The sequence below is a fragment of the Gordionus sp. m RMFG-2023 genome, chromosome 4 (assembly GCF_954871325.1).
Source record: "Gordionus sp. m RMFG-2023 chromosome 4, tfGorSpeb1-WG-v2, whole genome shotgun sequence".
NCBI lineage: Eukaryota > Metazoa > Nematomorpha > Gordioida > Chordodea > Parachordodidae > Gordionus > Gordionus sp. m RMFG-2023.
In genome coordinates, this window is record NC_088778.1 from 23,080,933 (window position 1) to 23,098,038 (window position 17,106).

General features: G+C 27.9%; 1 protein-coding gene across 1 annotated transcript; it reads right to left on the minus strand.

Moving 5' to 3' along the window:
* Positions 1–6,032: 6,032 nt before the first annotated feature.
* LOC135928734 (foot protein 1 variant 1-like) lies at positions 6,033–16,769 on the minus strand. The gene is made up of 4 exons (XM_065465190.1): positions 16,737–16,769; positions 11,638–11,749; positions 7,917–8,018; positions 6,033–7,852 (listed from the first exon to the last, which is right to left on the minus strand). The coding sequence occupies exons 1-4, from the start codon at positions 16,767–16,769 to the stop codon at positions 6,033–6,035; spliced, it is 2,067 nt and encodes a 688-aa protein (XP_065321262.1).
* Between the last annotated feature and the right edge of the window lie 337 nt (positions 16,770–17,106).

Here is a 17,106-nt window from a genome sequence, read left to right on the forward strand (position 1 = left end):
AACTACTTTAACCATAGGAATAAGTATCAATGTTTCTAAATATTGGGAAAATTTTTTAAAATATAACGGCAAAATTGTCTACAATTTATAAGATAGTTATTCCAAACATCTGGAATACATTTTCAGTAAGATCAGATTTTCAAATTTTAAAACCCGCTCAAAAAATAATTTAAAGTTTAAAAAATAACATTGCCCATTTGAAGCGAAACCATTTTGATATGTTATCAATTCACAGGGAGAAAGGAGACGTTGATATCATCTCGTAGGAAGATATTGATTAAAATTGAAGATGAAATTATGTCGTATAGCTAAAAAAAAAAAGAATGACATATTAATGGCATTTCTTTCTAAAAATCAACATACAATCTGTCTGATTTTTCCTATTACCCCTTTATTCATCTCTTTTATAAAAAGTAGTTCAAATTTCTAAGCCAATCGTTTCATCAATCTTCATCGTCTCCTCACTATTATCTCTCACAGCCATATCAGTGATCTCATTTACACTTAAGAAGTAGAGAGATCTCAGAAAATAATATCCTAGTTTAATCTAAATGCCCCTTATTTTAACCTTGTATTTTATTTTGTTGTCAGGTTGGTTATATGTCATTGCTCCAATTTACCTGGTCTTAAGAAACTTTAGTGTGCTAATGTTTATTCAGACATTAGAAAATTCATCTTATAAATTCATGAATATTTAAGTTTTCTACGGTTTTTGTTTATACACTTATATAATTAATATAGAGTAATAATATATCAACTTATAAGGTAACCTACCCTGGGTTCAAGCCGGTTCGCCCGAAAGAATAGTTACATTTTTTCTAGGTTTTATCCTGCCGGTTGATAATCAATAACTTATTTCTATTCATTTTCTAAAGCTGATTTGGTCATTTAACATCTATTTTATAATAAAACCATAAATAGCAAATAAAATTCTATAAAAACTCTCCCAAAAGACAAGTTTAGCCCTCATTAAGTAGAATATAATCTATCCTCAGCGCATGTAGGTTTGGAAAAAATATACTGTTATTTCAACACTTTTCTAAATATAAAATTTATCATGGATTAGCTAGATACTAACTACATTATTAGAAAAATTTCTTGATCACTTATTGAATACAATTAAATAAATCGGAATAAATATGTTTGGCTAACTTCCTAGATAATAAATGGTGACAGCATACTTAGTCTATCCTAAAATATTTTTTTCTCCGGAAAGATATATAGAGGCAAATAGATCCTACACATTCAAGTAGTCACTGTCAATATCTAACCAGTTTTAGCAACGTTCTGGCTAATAAATTTACAGAAAGATTTTATGGTTACAAGCATTCTAAGGTCGATATCATGAGTAACTATAAATATAAACCTAACTATTTATTTTGTTTACTTTTGCATTTGTATAGGTACTGCTAAATATGGCTATGATGTATTTTTGAAAATCATAATTTTCGGAAACCGTCTGTGGCCTAGTCAATAAGTTCGTCGCTTGCCAATCCGATGGTTATGGGTTCGACTCCAGAATACATCATGTTATTTTTCTGAACCCAATTTGGTGATTCCGTTCTTTGGGGGATGATATAGTTGTAAACGTTACTTCAGAAAAGAAACGCGTTATGATAAGTCTGAAAAAAGGAACGCGTTGCCGTTATTCGCTACTTTGCGGAAAAAGTACCGCATGCTACTGGTTATATAAATAAGTAAGGCGTTACTTATTACTTAAAAAATAAAATATTATATAAAAAAAAAATTCCTCTATATAATATATAATATAAATAAAATTATGCAAAAATAATATAAGATAAGATCTTTTATTTTATCTATATAAATAATATAAATAAAATAATACAAAAATAATATATTATAAGATAAGATATTTTGTAAAAATTTCTTATTTATTTTTAATAATCAGATAAACGAGAGCGCTTAGTGCTCAACACAGCTTACCGTGATAAACACACGTTCAACTGGCGTAGAAAGGCGCGTACCCAGCTGGGGAGAGAAGAGAAAAATACCACCCCCCCCCCCCCACCCCTCACCCCATCAAATTTTTTTGACAAAATATAAAAGGTCTTTATGAATTGTGAAGTTCAAAGTATTTTATTTCAAATAGGTTATATTCTATTCTAAATATTAGCAAAAAGTAAAATTAATTTAAATATTTATTGCATATATATCTCAAGAAAATTTAAAGTTTATTTTCTTACATTTTTTAAACCTTAAATACTGGCGGATTATAAAAAAATTTATCAAGCAAAAATAATTTTATTTAATTTATACTACTAATAACTGTGATTAAAAAATTTCCAGAATAAAATGTTAGGCAGAATTAGCTAAATATAATTCTAAGATTTCTTGTGCTACAAGAAAAAATAAACTGCAAACAGTCTGCACGACAAGATGGAGCCTTCGACATCAAGCTTTACAAAGTTAGATCTGGAAGAGCCTCTCTTGTATGCCCTTAGAGGAATATCAGAATCACCTGAAACAGATATATTATCTGAAGCTGATACATTATTAGATTCAATATAACTGCCTATTTTATTCAATGGATTGTAATAATAAATTATTTATTATTCACTACAATTTTATGCATAATTTTTTAAAAAATGGATTTGGCTGAAAATATAAGAATCATGAAATTATTATATTTTACAGCTTAGAAGGCCGAGAGATAATATCGGCCGGAATTTCTCGAGATCTATATAATTGTCAAGGTGAAAGTGAAATTATATGATTTTGAGATCCACCAGCCTAGACTTTACCGACAAACAAATCGTTCCAATATTAACGTGGATTCTATTGAAGGTCATTATTCCACTTTCGGATTCAATTTTTACTCAAATCAAAGAACGATTTGTTATTTATCAAGTGACTCTATCCAATTTAAATATACTAAATCTCATAATTCCTGATTTAAGAATATATCGAATCTTAATATTGAAAAATTAAATATTTAGCTAAATTTCTTTCATTAGATATTAATGTATCTGATAGCCAATTATTTTAAGAATTTAAATGGTATTAAGGATTCATTTTTGTAGATTCCTCCAAGAAATAGATGAAAGCTTGCATACTATGAAATATATTTTATAAGTTTTCTAAATTAGTGTTGTTAACGGTTCGATTTTTAAAAACTGTCAACCCAATATTTCATCCAAGAATAATATGCAAGCCTGGAGATTTTGTCGTAGATGGCAGAAAGATTGGGACATCTATTAGCGAAATCTAGAGACTTGCATAACATTTTTTGGCTAAAATATTGGGTTGACAGTTTTTAAAATTCGAACCTTTAACAACCTATTTCAAATATATTAAAATTACTGTATGTTTTGGCAATGATTACCAAATTAAGTACAAACACAAATGAGAGGATCTTTTCTTTATTACAGAGAATAAAAACCAATGTCAAAATATGACTACTTAAAATTGATCGGCAGACTAGCTTTACTTATCAATAATCCACAACACAAAACATATTATTAAAAAATTGGCCAAACGCAAAGAAGATTAAATTTTCTATGAACGATATTTTGACTAACTTTTTAAATCATTTTAAAATGTTTAATTTTATATTTTATTGTGATCTACATACCTGTTTATATAGCTGTAATATTAATTTTATTATATTCGCTTTTAATATTTTGTATTATCCAATATTTTATTATTTGTTTCGAATATCATATTTTCAGAAATGATTGGTTCTTAATGATGATTAGTTCTAATAAATTTTAATTTTTAATGCTCCGAAAAAAGTCATATCAATATTAAAAAAATTAATCCCCACCCCTTAGAAGATATTAGCTACGCACCTGGGCGCAAAGGATGAGTGGTTGTTATTGTATTATAATAATTAAAAATTTTAATTTTAGGAATTTAATAAAATTAAAAATAATCCTTATTTTTAAAATAGCTTAATAGATCATCTTCAAGAGAATCTTCATTCAGATTCTCATTATTTTTTTTATATCAGAAAGGAATCAAGTTTGTTTTGTTGAATTTTAACTTAAAATAAACCAAGATCTTTCCTCAATTTTGGAAATATGTTCGAGCTTTTTCCCTTCGTTGACCTCTAATTTTATCCAGGGCCAAAATTTAAGTCTTGCAGTTGCATTAATCATTGGCTTACAAAAATTTAAATTATATGGAGCTATTTTTTTAAGTTTTAATATTATAATAGTTACCTATTTTTGATTATTTGAAATTTCGCTATTATTATTAAAATTTTTATTAAGTTTTTAAAGTTGAACGCAATGTGTGTATTATAAATTTATATAATAAATAACTAAATTTCATATGATATATTAAATTTAACTAAATTTCATATGATATAATAAATTTTTATATTAAAAATTTATAAAAAAAAATTTTTTAAAAAGAAAATATTTTTTTGCACACTGTAACTATAAATAATAATTTTAAACATGGCTAATATATTGTGTTAAAAAAATATGTGGTATTTATTTATAATATTAATAAATATTAACAGAAATTTTTTTTAAAAATTTTATAGCACGGTTCCTTTTTTTTGAAGGTAAACTTGAACGCGTTCGATTTTTGTCAATGAACTTTGAGCGAACGCGTTCAATTTTTTTTAGAAATGTTTACAGCACTAATTAACACTAGCCATAGAATTTTTATCTTTGAGCGACTTATTATTATCTGCTCTCTGTAATTCGAATTTATCATAAGATTCGTCAAATTTGTGGGTTTCTCCTCATTAAGTCTATCTACTAATTTGACGGAGTCATAAAAAGAGTTCCATCTTGTTATAATTGATGTAATCAGAAATCTTCCCATCCTTAAAAATGGCTGTACAGTTTGAAGACTGCATTGAGGTTGAAATATTAGAGTTGTTACACAATTTACACTTACAAAGTGTAGACATTTTACCCACAATTTTCTTTATTGGTGTAAAAAATGTTTTATATTGGGGTCGGGGTAGGGTTTAATTATCTTATGAAAAAATATGTTTGACATAATATTATTTATAAAATAAATTTTAATATTAGAGAATAAGAATATAAATTAATATATCTTGATTGATTCAATATTAATTAGATTAAAAGTCATGACTGAAAATTTAATAAGGAAATTTTAAATTAAAAATGAATGAATTTGGGATTTAAATTAAACACAATTTTTCAAGAAAAATTTAAAGTAAAAGTAAGTTTTGTATTACCTTTACTCACATAACGCGTTACTCGTTACCTCTAGAAGAAGGTAACAAATGCGTTCCTTTTCTCCAAAAAAGGTACGCCCTTATTAATGACGATACTTTCTTTACTTTACTTTACACCCCTATAAATGATCGGACTCTACCATGTCATCCCGTTAATATATATTAAAACATAGATGGTCTTATTGATTATATTTTGGTCGGTGTTTAGAAATTGTTATATTTTTATTATCATTAACCAATTAAATAGTATAAACCCTAATATAACTAGGCTTACTTCTAGATAAGCTATATAATATTCAATTTCTAAGATATTCATAAATAATTTTATGCTTACATGTTCTTATTTTATAAATAATATTTTGAATTGTATTTTTTTAGAAAATATTTTTCTTTAATTTTATCTTATCCTATCTAGGCATTTAAAAACAAAATTCATATTTTAAATCGTATAATTTGAACTATTTTATATACAGATCACATTTACTGGATAGATAGTCATTTTGAACATTCCCCTTCCTTTTTCACATATTAGAGATGTAAACATTTCAGAATGAAGAGACTGGTACCCTATTTCAAGTCCCATAGTTACAGGGTAAAGTCCGGAAATAAATTTAAATGAATAAATATTTCACTTTGTTTATGATAAGATTTATTATTTTCATCATAAATTTTCTTTATATAAATATATATATCGTATACAAACCGTATTATATATTGCGTATTGAAAACAAATTTTATGGTTAAGGTATCAGTTAATTTATACAATAATTAATAAATTCTTAATCGCCCCCCAAGAAAAAAGATTAAATAAAAAAAACTTGATATCCATGGTAAGACAAAAGCTATTCAAAAATTAAGCTCCCTCTAAAGGTATAAGATCAGGATCTATAAAATGAGTTACAAAATCATCTTCATCTTTAAGCGATTCGTTTCTACTATCTTTATTCAAAAGATATGATAAATAGTCTCGTTTCCAGTTTTTATTCTTAGAACTCCATGAAGATCCTTCATCTTTAGATGTTTGGGGATGTTTCCATGCATTGTTCCAACTATCCGACATTACCCATACTTTATCAGAAGATGGTTTTTTTTTATTAGAATTAGCGTGGTTAAAAAAAAATTTTGATATTTGCAGGATTTGAGGCCATTTAGGTGCTTCAGGCTCAAAAGTTTGTGATGAAGATCCTGGCCAAGTCCACGATTTTACAGGTTGTGAGGGGCTTGGTTTAGATTTCCAACTTTCAGGATATTTCCATGGATTAGGGCTCCAAGGTGCTACAGTTGAAGGGGTACTCTTTGGCCACCATGGAGCTGGTGCTTTACTTGACGGAATCCAGGATTTTTTTTGCCATGGGTTATCAAGCTTTGGGGGTTTGGGAGGAGTCCAAGGATTCCAGTCTGGCTTAGAGGGAGGTGGCTTCCATCCTTTACTTGGTTTAGTCCATACTTGACTGGGCCAGGTTTCTTCTGTTGTTGGAGGTTGAGTTTTAGATTTCCATGCATTCCATGCGTCAACCATCCATGATTTATCAGGTTGCCATTTATTAGGGGAAGGTGGGGCAGCCCAGGGGTTCCAGTCTGGCTTAGTAGGAGGTGGCTTCCATCCTTTACTTGGTTTAGTCCATACTTGACTGGGCCAAGTTTCTTCTGTAGTTGGAGGTTGAGTTTTGGATTTCCATGCATTCCATGCGTCAGCTTTCCATGAGTTCTCAGGTTGCCATTTATTAGGGGCAGGAGTGGCCCAGGGGTTCCAATCAGGTTTAGAAGGAGATGGTTTCCACACGATACTTGGTTTAGTCCATACTTGTTTGGGCCAAGTTTCCTCTGTAGTTGGAGGTTGGGTAGTAATCCATTTATACTTTTTAGACTCCCATGTATTCCATGATTTACCTTTCCATAACTCATCAGGTTGCCATTTATTAGGGGTAGGTGAATTAGCCCATGGGTTCCCACCCTGTTTAGAAGAAGATGGTTTCCACTCCATACTTGATTTAGTCCATACTTGCTTGGGCCAAGATTCTTCAGTAGTCTCCTCGGCTTTCCATGATTTATCAGGTTGCCATTTATTAGGTGCAGGTGGAGCAGCCCATGGGTTCCAGTCAGGTTTAGGAGAAGATGGTTTCCACCCTTTATTTGATTTAGTCCATACTTGATTAGGCCAAGTTTCTTCTGTAGTTGGAGGTTGGGATTTAGATTTCCACGCATTCCATGGGTCAGCTTTCCATGAATCAGGTTGCCATTTAATAGGGGCAGGTGGAGCAGTCCAGGGGTTCCAGACAGGTTTAGAAGAAGTTGGTTTAGTCCATGCCGGCTTAGGCCAGTCCTCTGTAGTTGGAGGTTGGGTTGTAACCCATTTATACTTTTTAGTTTGCCAAGCAACACATGCCTTAGTTTTCCATGATTCGTCAGGTTGCCACTTATTAGAGGTAGTTGTAGCAGGCCAACTATTAACTGCCCAAGGATTTTTGGTACTCATCCACAATGATGGTAACGAAGGACAAGGGGGACTAGTAGATGGTTCCCATTTCTTAGGTTGCCATTTTTGAGGCCATTTTGGTGGTTGTTGGGGTGTTGTCTTGCTGTACCAAACTCTTTCTGTCCATGTAGGGCGTGTCGTGGTTTTGGGTGCCCATGTCGGCTCTTTCCACCAACCGGATTTTTTTGCTCTTGATTCTTATTTTATCAGTAATAAAAATTTGTATTAAACTTTGCCTTGAATATATAGTATAAATGATACCTCGCTTAGACAAAGCAGATGGGTTAATATTAGGAGAATCGTCTTCATCACTATCAACAAGAGTATCTGTGAGTGTGTCCCGCATATCTTTAGAAGGTTGGCCTATTTAAGATAAATTTTAACAAATTGATGACTATATAATAGATTTTCTAAAGTCTATCTGGCTTATAAAATTGTAATAGGAAGATGGCACATCTAGTCGGATTTTGTAAAAACTCCAATGAAAGCTGTTAATATTAACAAAATTTATTGACTAATATCTCAAAAGGTCAAAAAAACTGGTAAGGTTGAACATAGTAACATCACACAAAATCATATTGAAAAAAAAATTAAAATTATATTTTAATAATCTTTTGGAAAGGTAACACTTAATTATAAAATTTTATGATCTAATAAAAACTAACACTTTAAAAAGTTTTAATTTAATGATATAAATGGTTCTACGTGCCTGGTTGACATGCCCCAGTTTCTAAAGGTAAAGGAAGATAATAAATATAGTTAATCTATGATACAAAACTTACACATCTGAACGGATATAATTTATTCTTGAATATTTATATCGCGATCATTATAAGGTTCCACTCATTCAGATCTATTTACAAGACAGTGATTTTAAAAAAAGTATACCCTCTGGCAAAAACTAATTTAGACAAAATAAATCTTCGATATACTTTTAAAACATTACAAATTCATTTATAAGCATGTATTGTGGAACCTTCTTTCTTAACCAATTTAGAATAATATTATATTTACCTAAGTTCACATTTAATTGAAGCTTAAAAATTTATTTTATGAATTAAAATATGTTAATTAAAGGGATCAGCCGCGTGCGCAGGAATTTGGTCTGGGGGGGGGGGGATAAAGAAATATTATTGTTTTTAAAAATATCAAGCATACATTTATTAGGACTAATAACTATTTCTAATACACAATTTTAAATTAATGTGAATTATAAAAAAATTATATGTAAAGAATCACTTAAATGACCCAAAATAGAAATTTGAATTTTTTGAGCTTTAAAATTTATATATAAAGTATAAAAAATTTAAATGTTAGAAATATAAATTCACAAAAAGCTTAGGGAATAATTGTATTTTGTATGTTATATATTTACAATGTAAAATCCAATCTTCGTTGGGATTGAGCTATTTTTTCAATTATCTCATCCTTGCATGTTGTCAAATGTCTATGTATATTCAAAAGATCCAAACCTTTCAATCTACTTTCAAAAGTTGTACTTCTTGGTATGTTTTTCAGAGACCTGCAGGCCCGCGCCCCGGGCCGGACCGTATTGCCGGGTCCGAAATTTTTTAAAAAAAACACCAGGGCTGAGCCTGAATTTTTTTAAAAAAAACATCTAGGCCGGGCCTGAAAATTTTTTTAAAAAAATATCCGGGCCGGACTGTATATTTTAAAACAGCCTATATTTGAAATCGTTATTATTAGCTATAAAAATCAAATATAAATATAATTTATTTTTAAAAAATCCTGGTCGGGCCTGAAAATTTTATTTTAAAAAAGGCCGGGTCGGGCCTGAAAATTGAGCTTAGCCAAAATCTTTAAAAAAAATCCGGGTCGTGCCCTGCAAATGGTACTTCTGCAGGGCTCTGTTATTCTTCTTAAAAAAGAGAATGTTCTTTCATTAGTTTACTATTGGGAAGAGTTGCTAAAACCCTTTTAATACATTGGGAATATAATCTAAAATGTGTTTGAAATAATGCAGAGCATCCATAGCATTTTTTGGGACTGTATCAACCATAGTTAATCTTATAAACATAGTTATTCAGTTAATAAGGCATCATAAGATACTTTAACATCTTCATGATAAAAATCCAACAAATATTTTATTTTCTATATTAAAATAATATTTGCAGATTGGTAAGTGCAGCATAATGAATTAAAAACCATTCATTTATTTGGTTTATAAATGTATTTGTATCTAAGATATACTCTTCTACTGATCCTATATTAATGTTTTAACTATGAGCTTGCCTTGTTGCAAGTCAAGTGAGACAAATATTAAACACGTAGAGCTCTGCTTTTGACTTAACAATAAATATAAAATATGAAATTCTTCATAAACATTAGCCCTAATTTCCTTGAATTCTAATAAAATGCTCTCCGCTATTCTCATCTTCTTAATCAAGTCATCATGTTTTTGAAAAGTAATACATAAAATAGTTGTACATTCTAATGAGAAAAAAAATTTGGAATAAGCATTGAATCCAATAATTTTCTTGCTTCTAAGGAAAAATTTCTTTCAGGCCATTGTGATATGTCAGTAATAGCAAATAATCGGCTTTTCTAACTCCATAAAAGCTGTTACTGCTTGATGGCGGAGACTCTATCTCGTAGGACAAGGTTGCAATTTCTTTCTCCCTGTTGGACAATTTCAGAATAATTATTATTTGAATAGAAATTTAAAAATGGTAGATAAATATTACGTCACTAAAAATTTGAAAATAATAAGATAATATTACGCCGGAGAACTTTAAATCGAAATTAATTGATAAACTTAGTGATGAATGTGATAATAAATGTAATTAAATATATATTTAATATGAGATAGGAATAAATATTAACAAATATAAATTAATATAGTACTGTTTAAATTTAATTCAAAACATTTCCATATTTATTAATTTATTTGAAAATAAAATTATTTGACTTGTAAAAAGTTGTTAAAATAACATATTGATATATTCTTATCAATTTTTACAAGTTAAAATTCTTATTTACAAACGAATTAAAAAATATTGAAATGTTTTAAATTAAATCTGCACAACACTCTAAACAAAAATATTTTTAAAAAATATATCCGGCATCTGCATTTTTTGGCTTTGGGGGAGGATTTGTCCCCCTGCCCCCCCCCCGCTGCGTACGCCAATGAAAGGGATGAATCTCAGATATCATTGAATATAAAGTCTTGCAGGATTATTCTAAATAATATTTTTCGTAGCTATTTTTCGAAGCTAATATATCATTATTGAATAAACAAAAAAAAAACATTTTTAAATAATCATATTGTCATTATAAATGTACTAATTATGCTCATATTTTTTTTTTAAACTTATGCTTAATAAATATAATTTATATCTATTCTAAATATTTTTAGAAATAGGTCATTGTCTAAATCGGTGGTAATATTACCAAAATCATGCTATAAATCTTTGAATATTACATTACATAATTACAATTATAAACCTAGTCTTATTCAATTTTTATGACACCTTTTAAAATAATATTTTTTCATATGACCTCATTTAAAGATTTTATTATAATATCTAAATTTTAATTTAATTTTTTTTATATATAATATGCGAATTTTAATTCTAAACAAAAAGTTAGTATCTAGATATGGATTCAGGCTATTTATTATTAATATATTGAAATAGTTTGCTTTTTTTTTTACTTGAGAAGTTAATATGGGACACGTTTATAAATTCTAAATCGCGATATTTTTAAATAGCCTAAATATAGAAAATTCATTGTAAATTCATGCAAATATGAAATATGGTTTTATAAGAATTATAATGAATAATTAATTAATTTTTTACCTTGACTAAAAAAAAATCGAAAATACATGGCATAATTATAGGGAGCTCTAAGGCTTAGATTGTATTTTATCATATTATAAATATAAACAATTAACCCACGTTTCCAAACTCATTCAATTAATTTTTAGATACAAATTTAAGTGTATACTATTAACACTTGTTACCTTTTTCGACTTCCATTATTAACTTTTCCGATAAACCGCCATCTATGTCTTCGTCATTTATCCTATCGTCATCTTCGTCCCACATCAAATTGAGACGATCTTTATCATGAATCTATAATTGAATTGATAAAATTTAATATTTTTATTTGGAATTAACAAAGTGGGCCAGTTAAAAGTGCACAAGAAAATCGCAGGGAAAACAATCCAAAAATTTTCTATTCTTTTTACACCCCCCCCCCCCCCCCACTCCACCATGAGGATATGAATAAGGATATACATCTTAATCAATCAAACTGAATGATTATAGAAATAAGTGTTGTGATTTTATTATGTTAAAAGATTATCCTAAACGGTGTTATTCATAAAGTATAACACTACCCTACCTTCCAGTGCACCATGGATTTTTAGTGTAGCTAAAAGGTTTTTAAACAGGAATGCTTCAGTGGTGAAAAATATGAGACTTTTAATCATTAAAATCACAATAATATATTATATTTATTTAATAAAATATTAAACTTAATAAATGATATGTTTGATTCTATCCACAATTAAGTTGTAACAAAATTTCCAATTTTGACAATATCCGAACTTCACATGATTAAAAATTGTATCTGTATCTAGGTTATATTTTTGTCCATGAATCTGTATCTATAGATACAATTGGAAAATATCTTTTACATGCCAGCGACAATGTAAGGAAAATTAATTTGATATTAATAAATATCACGTTGCTAAATTAAATCCAATATAACATAAGTATTATAATTATTTTCTCCTGTGAGACACAACGATTTGATTCGGCAAATTAGATCGATGATACCTTAAAACTAACTGCGTTATCTGGGGGGGGGGGAGAGGGTAGGAACAGTTTGCTTTTAATTTTTTTGAGGGGGGGGGGGTAGGCCTTTAAGAGGTAGGATAGGGTTAGGATAAATTTATTGGGAGGTTATCTATTAAATAATTAGATGAAATAGGGCAAAATGTATTGCTGTAAAAATTAATACTTTTATTATACACCTATTAAAATTCAATGATATTGCTAAACCTTGAACAAATCTATCTATATATTGCATACAATCATAGACATTATTTTCCAAATAAAATTTCCTGCTATCATTTTAAATATAATTTAAAAGGGTTAGACATTCTCAGCAAATTCATATTCATATTCATATCAAACAATTTATATAATAATGCATTGTTGTAAATGAGGGGGTTTTTAGTTGAATTCATTTTCTAAAAAGTAACTCTAATAGAGCGTTATATGAAAAGTAAATGGGAGGTGAAATTTTTTAGGGGAAGGGAAGATATAGTTTTGAGAGGGGGAGGAGGGTTGCATTTAATAAAAGTCCTGTCATGTATACGCGCGTCAATCAGGATCGTGAATATGATGGAAATCCTTGATTCATATTTAGATCCTTTTACAAGTTTTTTTACTAAACATGCGTTAAATATTTGATAAATTGAATTGAAATTTTATTCTTTTTTGAAACGTAAATTTAAAAATTTTTAATTTTCCTCATTTTTTTAATATCTATATTAATTTCATTGTGATCTAATCAAAGGTAAAATCATGTTTTGCATAGATTCATCATAAAAAATGCCTCATTGAAAAAAAATGTTTTATCTGGGGAGGGGGGGGGGGTAGTTTAAAAAAGGCAGAATCTAGATAGCGATTTATTTTTTATATTTCCTATCTTGCATTGCGATTTTTAGAAATATCGAGATTCAAATACGATCTTTTTGTGCTAGTTGAAGTATATCGAAACTTCTTTAAATAATAATAAGGATATCAAAAGTTGGAATGATAAATTTATCTGAATAAGTTTTATATTAAAAAATAAAAATTAGTTGCCTTTTAGTTTCTAGAAGAAACATAATTATTTATGCTTTTTTCACTGTGATCAAAATGGCAGAGTATTTTGAAATGAAATTATCTATTTTATTGGATTTAATTTTGTTACTCGTTTCTCTCCATCTCATTTGCTCTAGTGAATTTAAAAAGAAAAATTTGGAAACCAAATTTTGAGGTAATAAATTTCCAGCATAATATCAATCCTCTATAACTAACTATCATATCCTTATTTAGGTAAATAAATAAATAATTTTTCAAGAACTGATTTCCAAAAATTAAGCGTTATTTCAATATTTTTACTTTTGATGAGATTCCACTTAGAGCCACATGAAAATAAAGCAATACAAGCAATATTATCTTGATAATATTTTCTATTCTGATCATTTTTTCTTAAAATATTTTTTTTAAATAATCTATAAAATTTATATTTTGAAAAAATTAATTAAAATTTTTCTTTATAAAAAAATAAGACAAATCTGTGACAAATAAATGTGCACTAAATAATAAAATAATAAAGGAGTTCATCTAAAAAAATATAAATAATTAATTTTTTTTTAAAAATTAGGAAAAGGTGAAGGAAAAAATTCTATTAACACATATAGCAAAAAAAAGATAGTTAAAAGACCTGATCTGGCCTAAAGAGCCCTATAAACTTTTATGAAGACAGACCTTGAAATTAATTCTTAAAGAAGTGGTCAGGGTCAAAAAAAAATTTTGTTTTTATAAAAATTTAAATATTTAATATTTATATGCAAAATTATTTAAATTGTAATTATTTTACTTTAATTATGCTGCATGCATATTGCAAAAAATTATATTTCTCCATTTTTTTTATCAAATCCTATCTTTCATAAATTCAATTTTTCAAATTTTTTATGGATGATGTATTTTTTTTTTAATTTTTTTTTTAATGTCAGCTATGGCTCAGAGAATATAGGCATGGACCGAGGCAGCAATACTCGGATTCAATCACTGCATGGTACCTATGTTTCAGATCTTGCGCGAGGTCATATCATTTTTTTTAATAGAGTTAATCCTTTTTTTTATTTCTATTACATTATAAATGCATTTTTTATCGCAGCCTGCCAAAAGTTTATCTCCGCCTTTGATCGCCTAATTGATGTATGACATAAATATGCATAAAAAACTTTTCTTACCTAAGGTCAACGCGCCATCTAAATAATTTTTAAAGTTAAAGTAGTTCCTTTGGGCTAATGTGTGAAACATAATCCACAGGTATTTCTAAGAAACAGGCTCTATGGTGAAAGATCATGGGTGTTCATCTATTATAGCTCTTATTTCAACATCAATGTTCTAAAAATCTAATTAATAAATTGAAAGTACTATATAAAACCCTAAGACATTTAGTCTATTTTAAATATATCTTTCATGGATAAGCTAATAAGACATTGCTGGCACACTAAAATATATGAACTATATCAGAAATGACTAAAAGCCCGCTGAGAATATTAAAAATTTAGATATTACTTATAAACATTCTAATTCTGATTTATTTTTTAAGATTTTTATACACAATACTTTATTTCTGATATAATTCTAATATTTAAACCAGCACCATTATTATTTATTTAATATACAATACCTTTTTTTTAAATATAATTAATATTATTTTTTTACCAAGTGTAATCTATATTGTGATATTTAAACACCTTTTTATTATTCTCATTTTTACTCCTTAGCACCAATTATATGATATAGGATGTAGGAGCAGTCTGCCAATTTCTTTGAAAGGGGAATGGGTAAAGTAAAAATAAACATAATTTGTTGATTAAAGATAAAAATATCTGATAAAAGAATCTAATTTATTAATAGATATTTATTTCGTATACATGTTTTTTATAGCTATAAAATGAAATTTATCGGAAGTTTATAGCTGGGGTAAAAGTTGCTATGGGTAAAACGGTTAAAATTTTCCCTCTGATTTATGCTGTAAAAAAAGATAATTTTTTAAATATTAACGTCTACCATAAAAAAAGATACTGTTGTGCAAAAATGAATATTAATAAATAGTCTATGTGTTATTTGGAATAAAATTTTATAAATAGTTGCAAAGAAAAACAATAATTGAAATGCATGATGTGTCTAAAATAAAAACATTCAAAATTTTTTTGATATAATCTTGTAAATTCGGTATTATATTGATTAGTTTATATTAAAAGTGGTGAATAGATGTCCAAATTGCAATATTTTGTTCAATAATATAGTTATGTTCAATTTTATTTTAACCACTTTACCATGGTGCTTAACCACTTTACTCTGGGTATGGTATCAAATTTCATATAATTAATCACAGCTTCTAAAGGATTATAGGGAAAGAGCTGCACTTTTTTTATTTTGTAGATGAGGGATTTGATTATATAAAAATATATAATTTGCACTAATTTGTTAATTTTTCGAAATATTATGGTAAAAATGGAAAACACCAATTCTTTTACCACAGTCTCCCCTATGTTGATTATCAACATCAAATATTCTTTGTTATCCCTAGCCTGAATTATGAGGCCTGAAATAGTTTCAATTAGAATTATGATGAGGCCTGAAATAGTTTTAATTAGAATTTGTTGGGAGATTATAAATGATGGCTCTTATAATATTTTTTAAAATTAATATCATGTAGTTGTTATAACATGACGCCATGAATTAGAATATCTACGGGGTCAAAATTTTTTATCACGTCTGGGGGTGGGGTTGGGTGGATGATTTGGAGGAGGTATGTTTCTAAATAATTTTTTGTCATGCAGGCACTATTCTTTAGCCATAAAAGTCACATTAAAACTCAATATTCATATAAAATAAATTTATAATTTTTTGTTGAATCCTTGCGTTTTTATTCAAATTTTAATCAAATAAATATTAGATATTAAAATAAAGTTATTAAATAAGAAATTTATTATAATTAAAGTTTCCAAAGCAAATGTAAAAAAAAAAATTGGAAATATTGGCCACCTCCTACTCAAAAATCTTTGCTACACCACTGTCTATATTCATCAAAGAACTTCGAAATAATAAAGTAAATACGATAAAGTAAAAAATAAATAATTGATAAAAAGCTGTCGGCAATAATTAGTTAATGATTTAAATATATTACTATGAATGATTTTATGTTCTCGTTTTGTATATTCTATGCAAGATATACATTTTATAATAAAAACGTCAATCATGAACAAAATTTAATATTATTAATGCTGTAAAGTAACGTCAAAGAAGTAAAGTCGTTACTAACTTCGTTACCTTTATTGAAGAAGAGGAACGCCATTCGTTAACTTCTTCTAGAGGTAATGAGTAATGGTAACGCGTTTCTTTTTTTTGAGTAGCGGTAACGCAAAACGTTATTCCACTACTTTAAAATTTTTCTTAAAAAATATTTAAAAACTAAAAACATATTTGTACTATAAAATTACTTTTATGTATTTTTAATAAATGATTTAAGCCGAGTTTTTAATTTATATCAACCACTATTCCTTTATTTATTTTTTTAATTCTCGTTGTTAAATTTTCAGTCGAATGTTAATCTAATTAATATTCAATCAAAATTCAAATGTTAATAATAATATTATTATTCTATTATATAATTTATTTTAGGAATATTATGA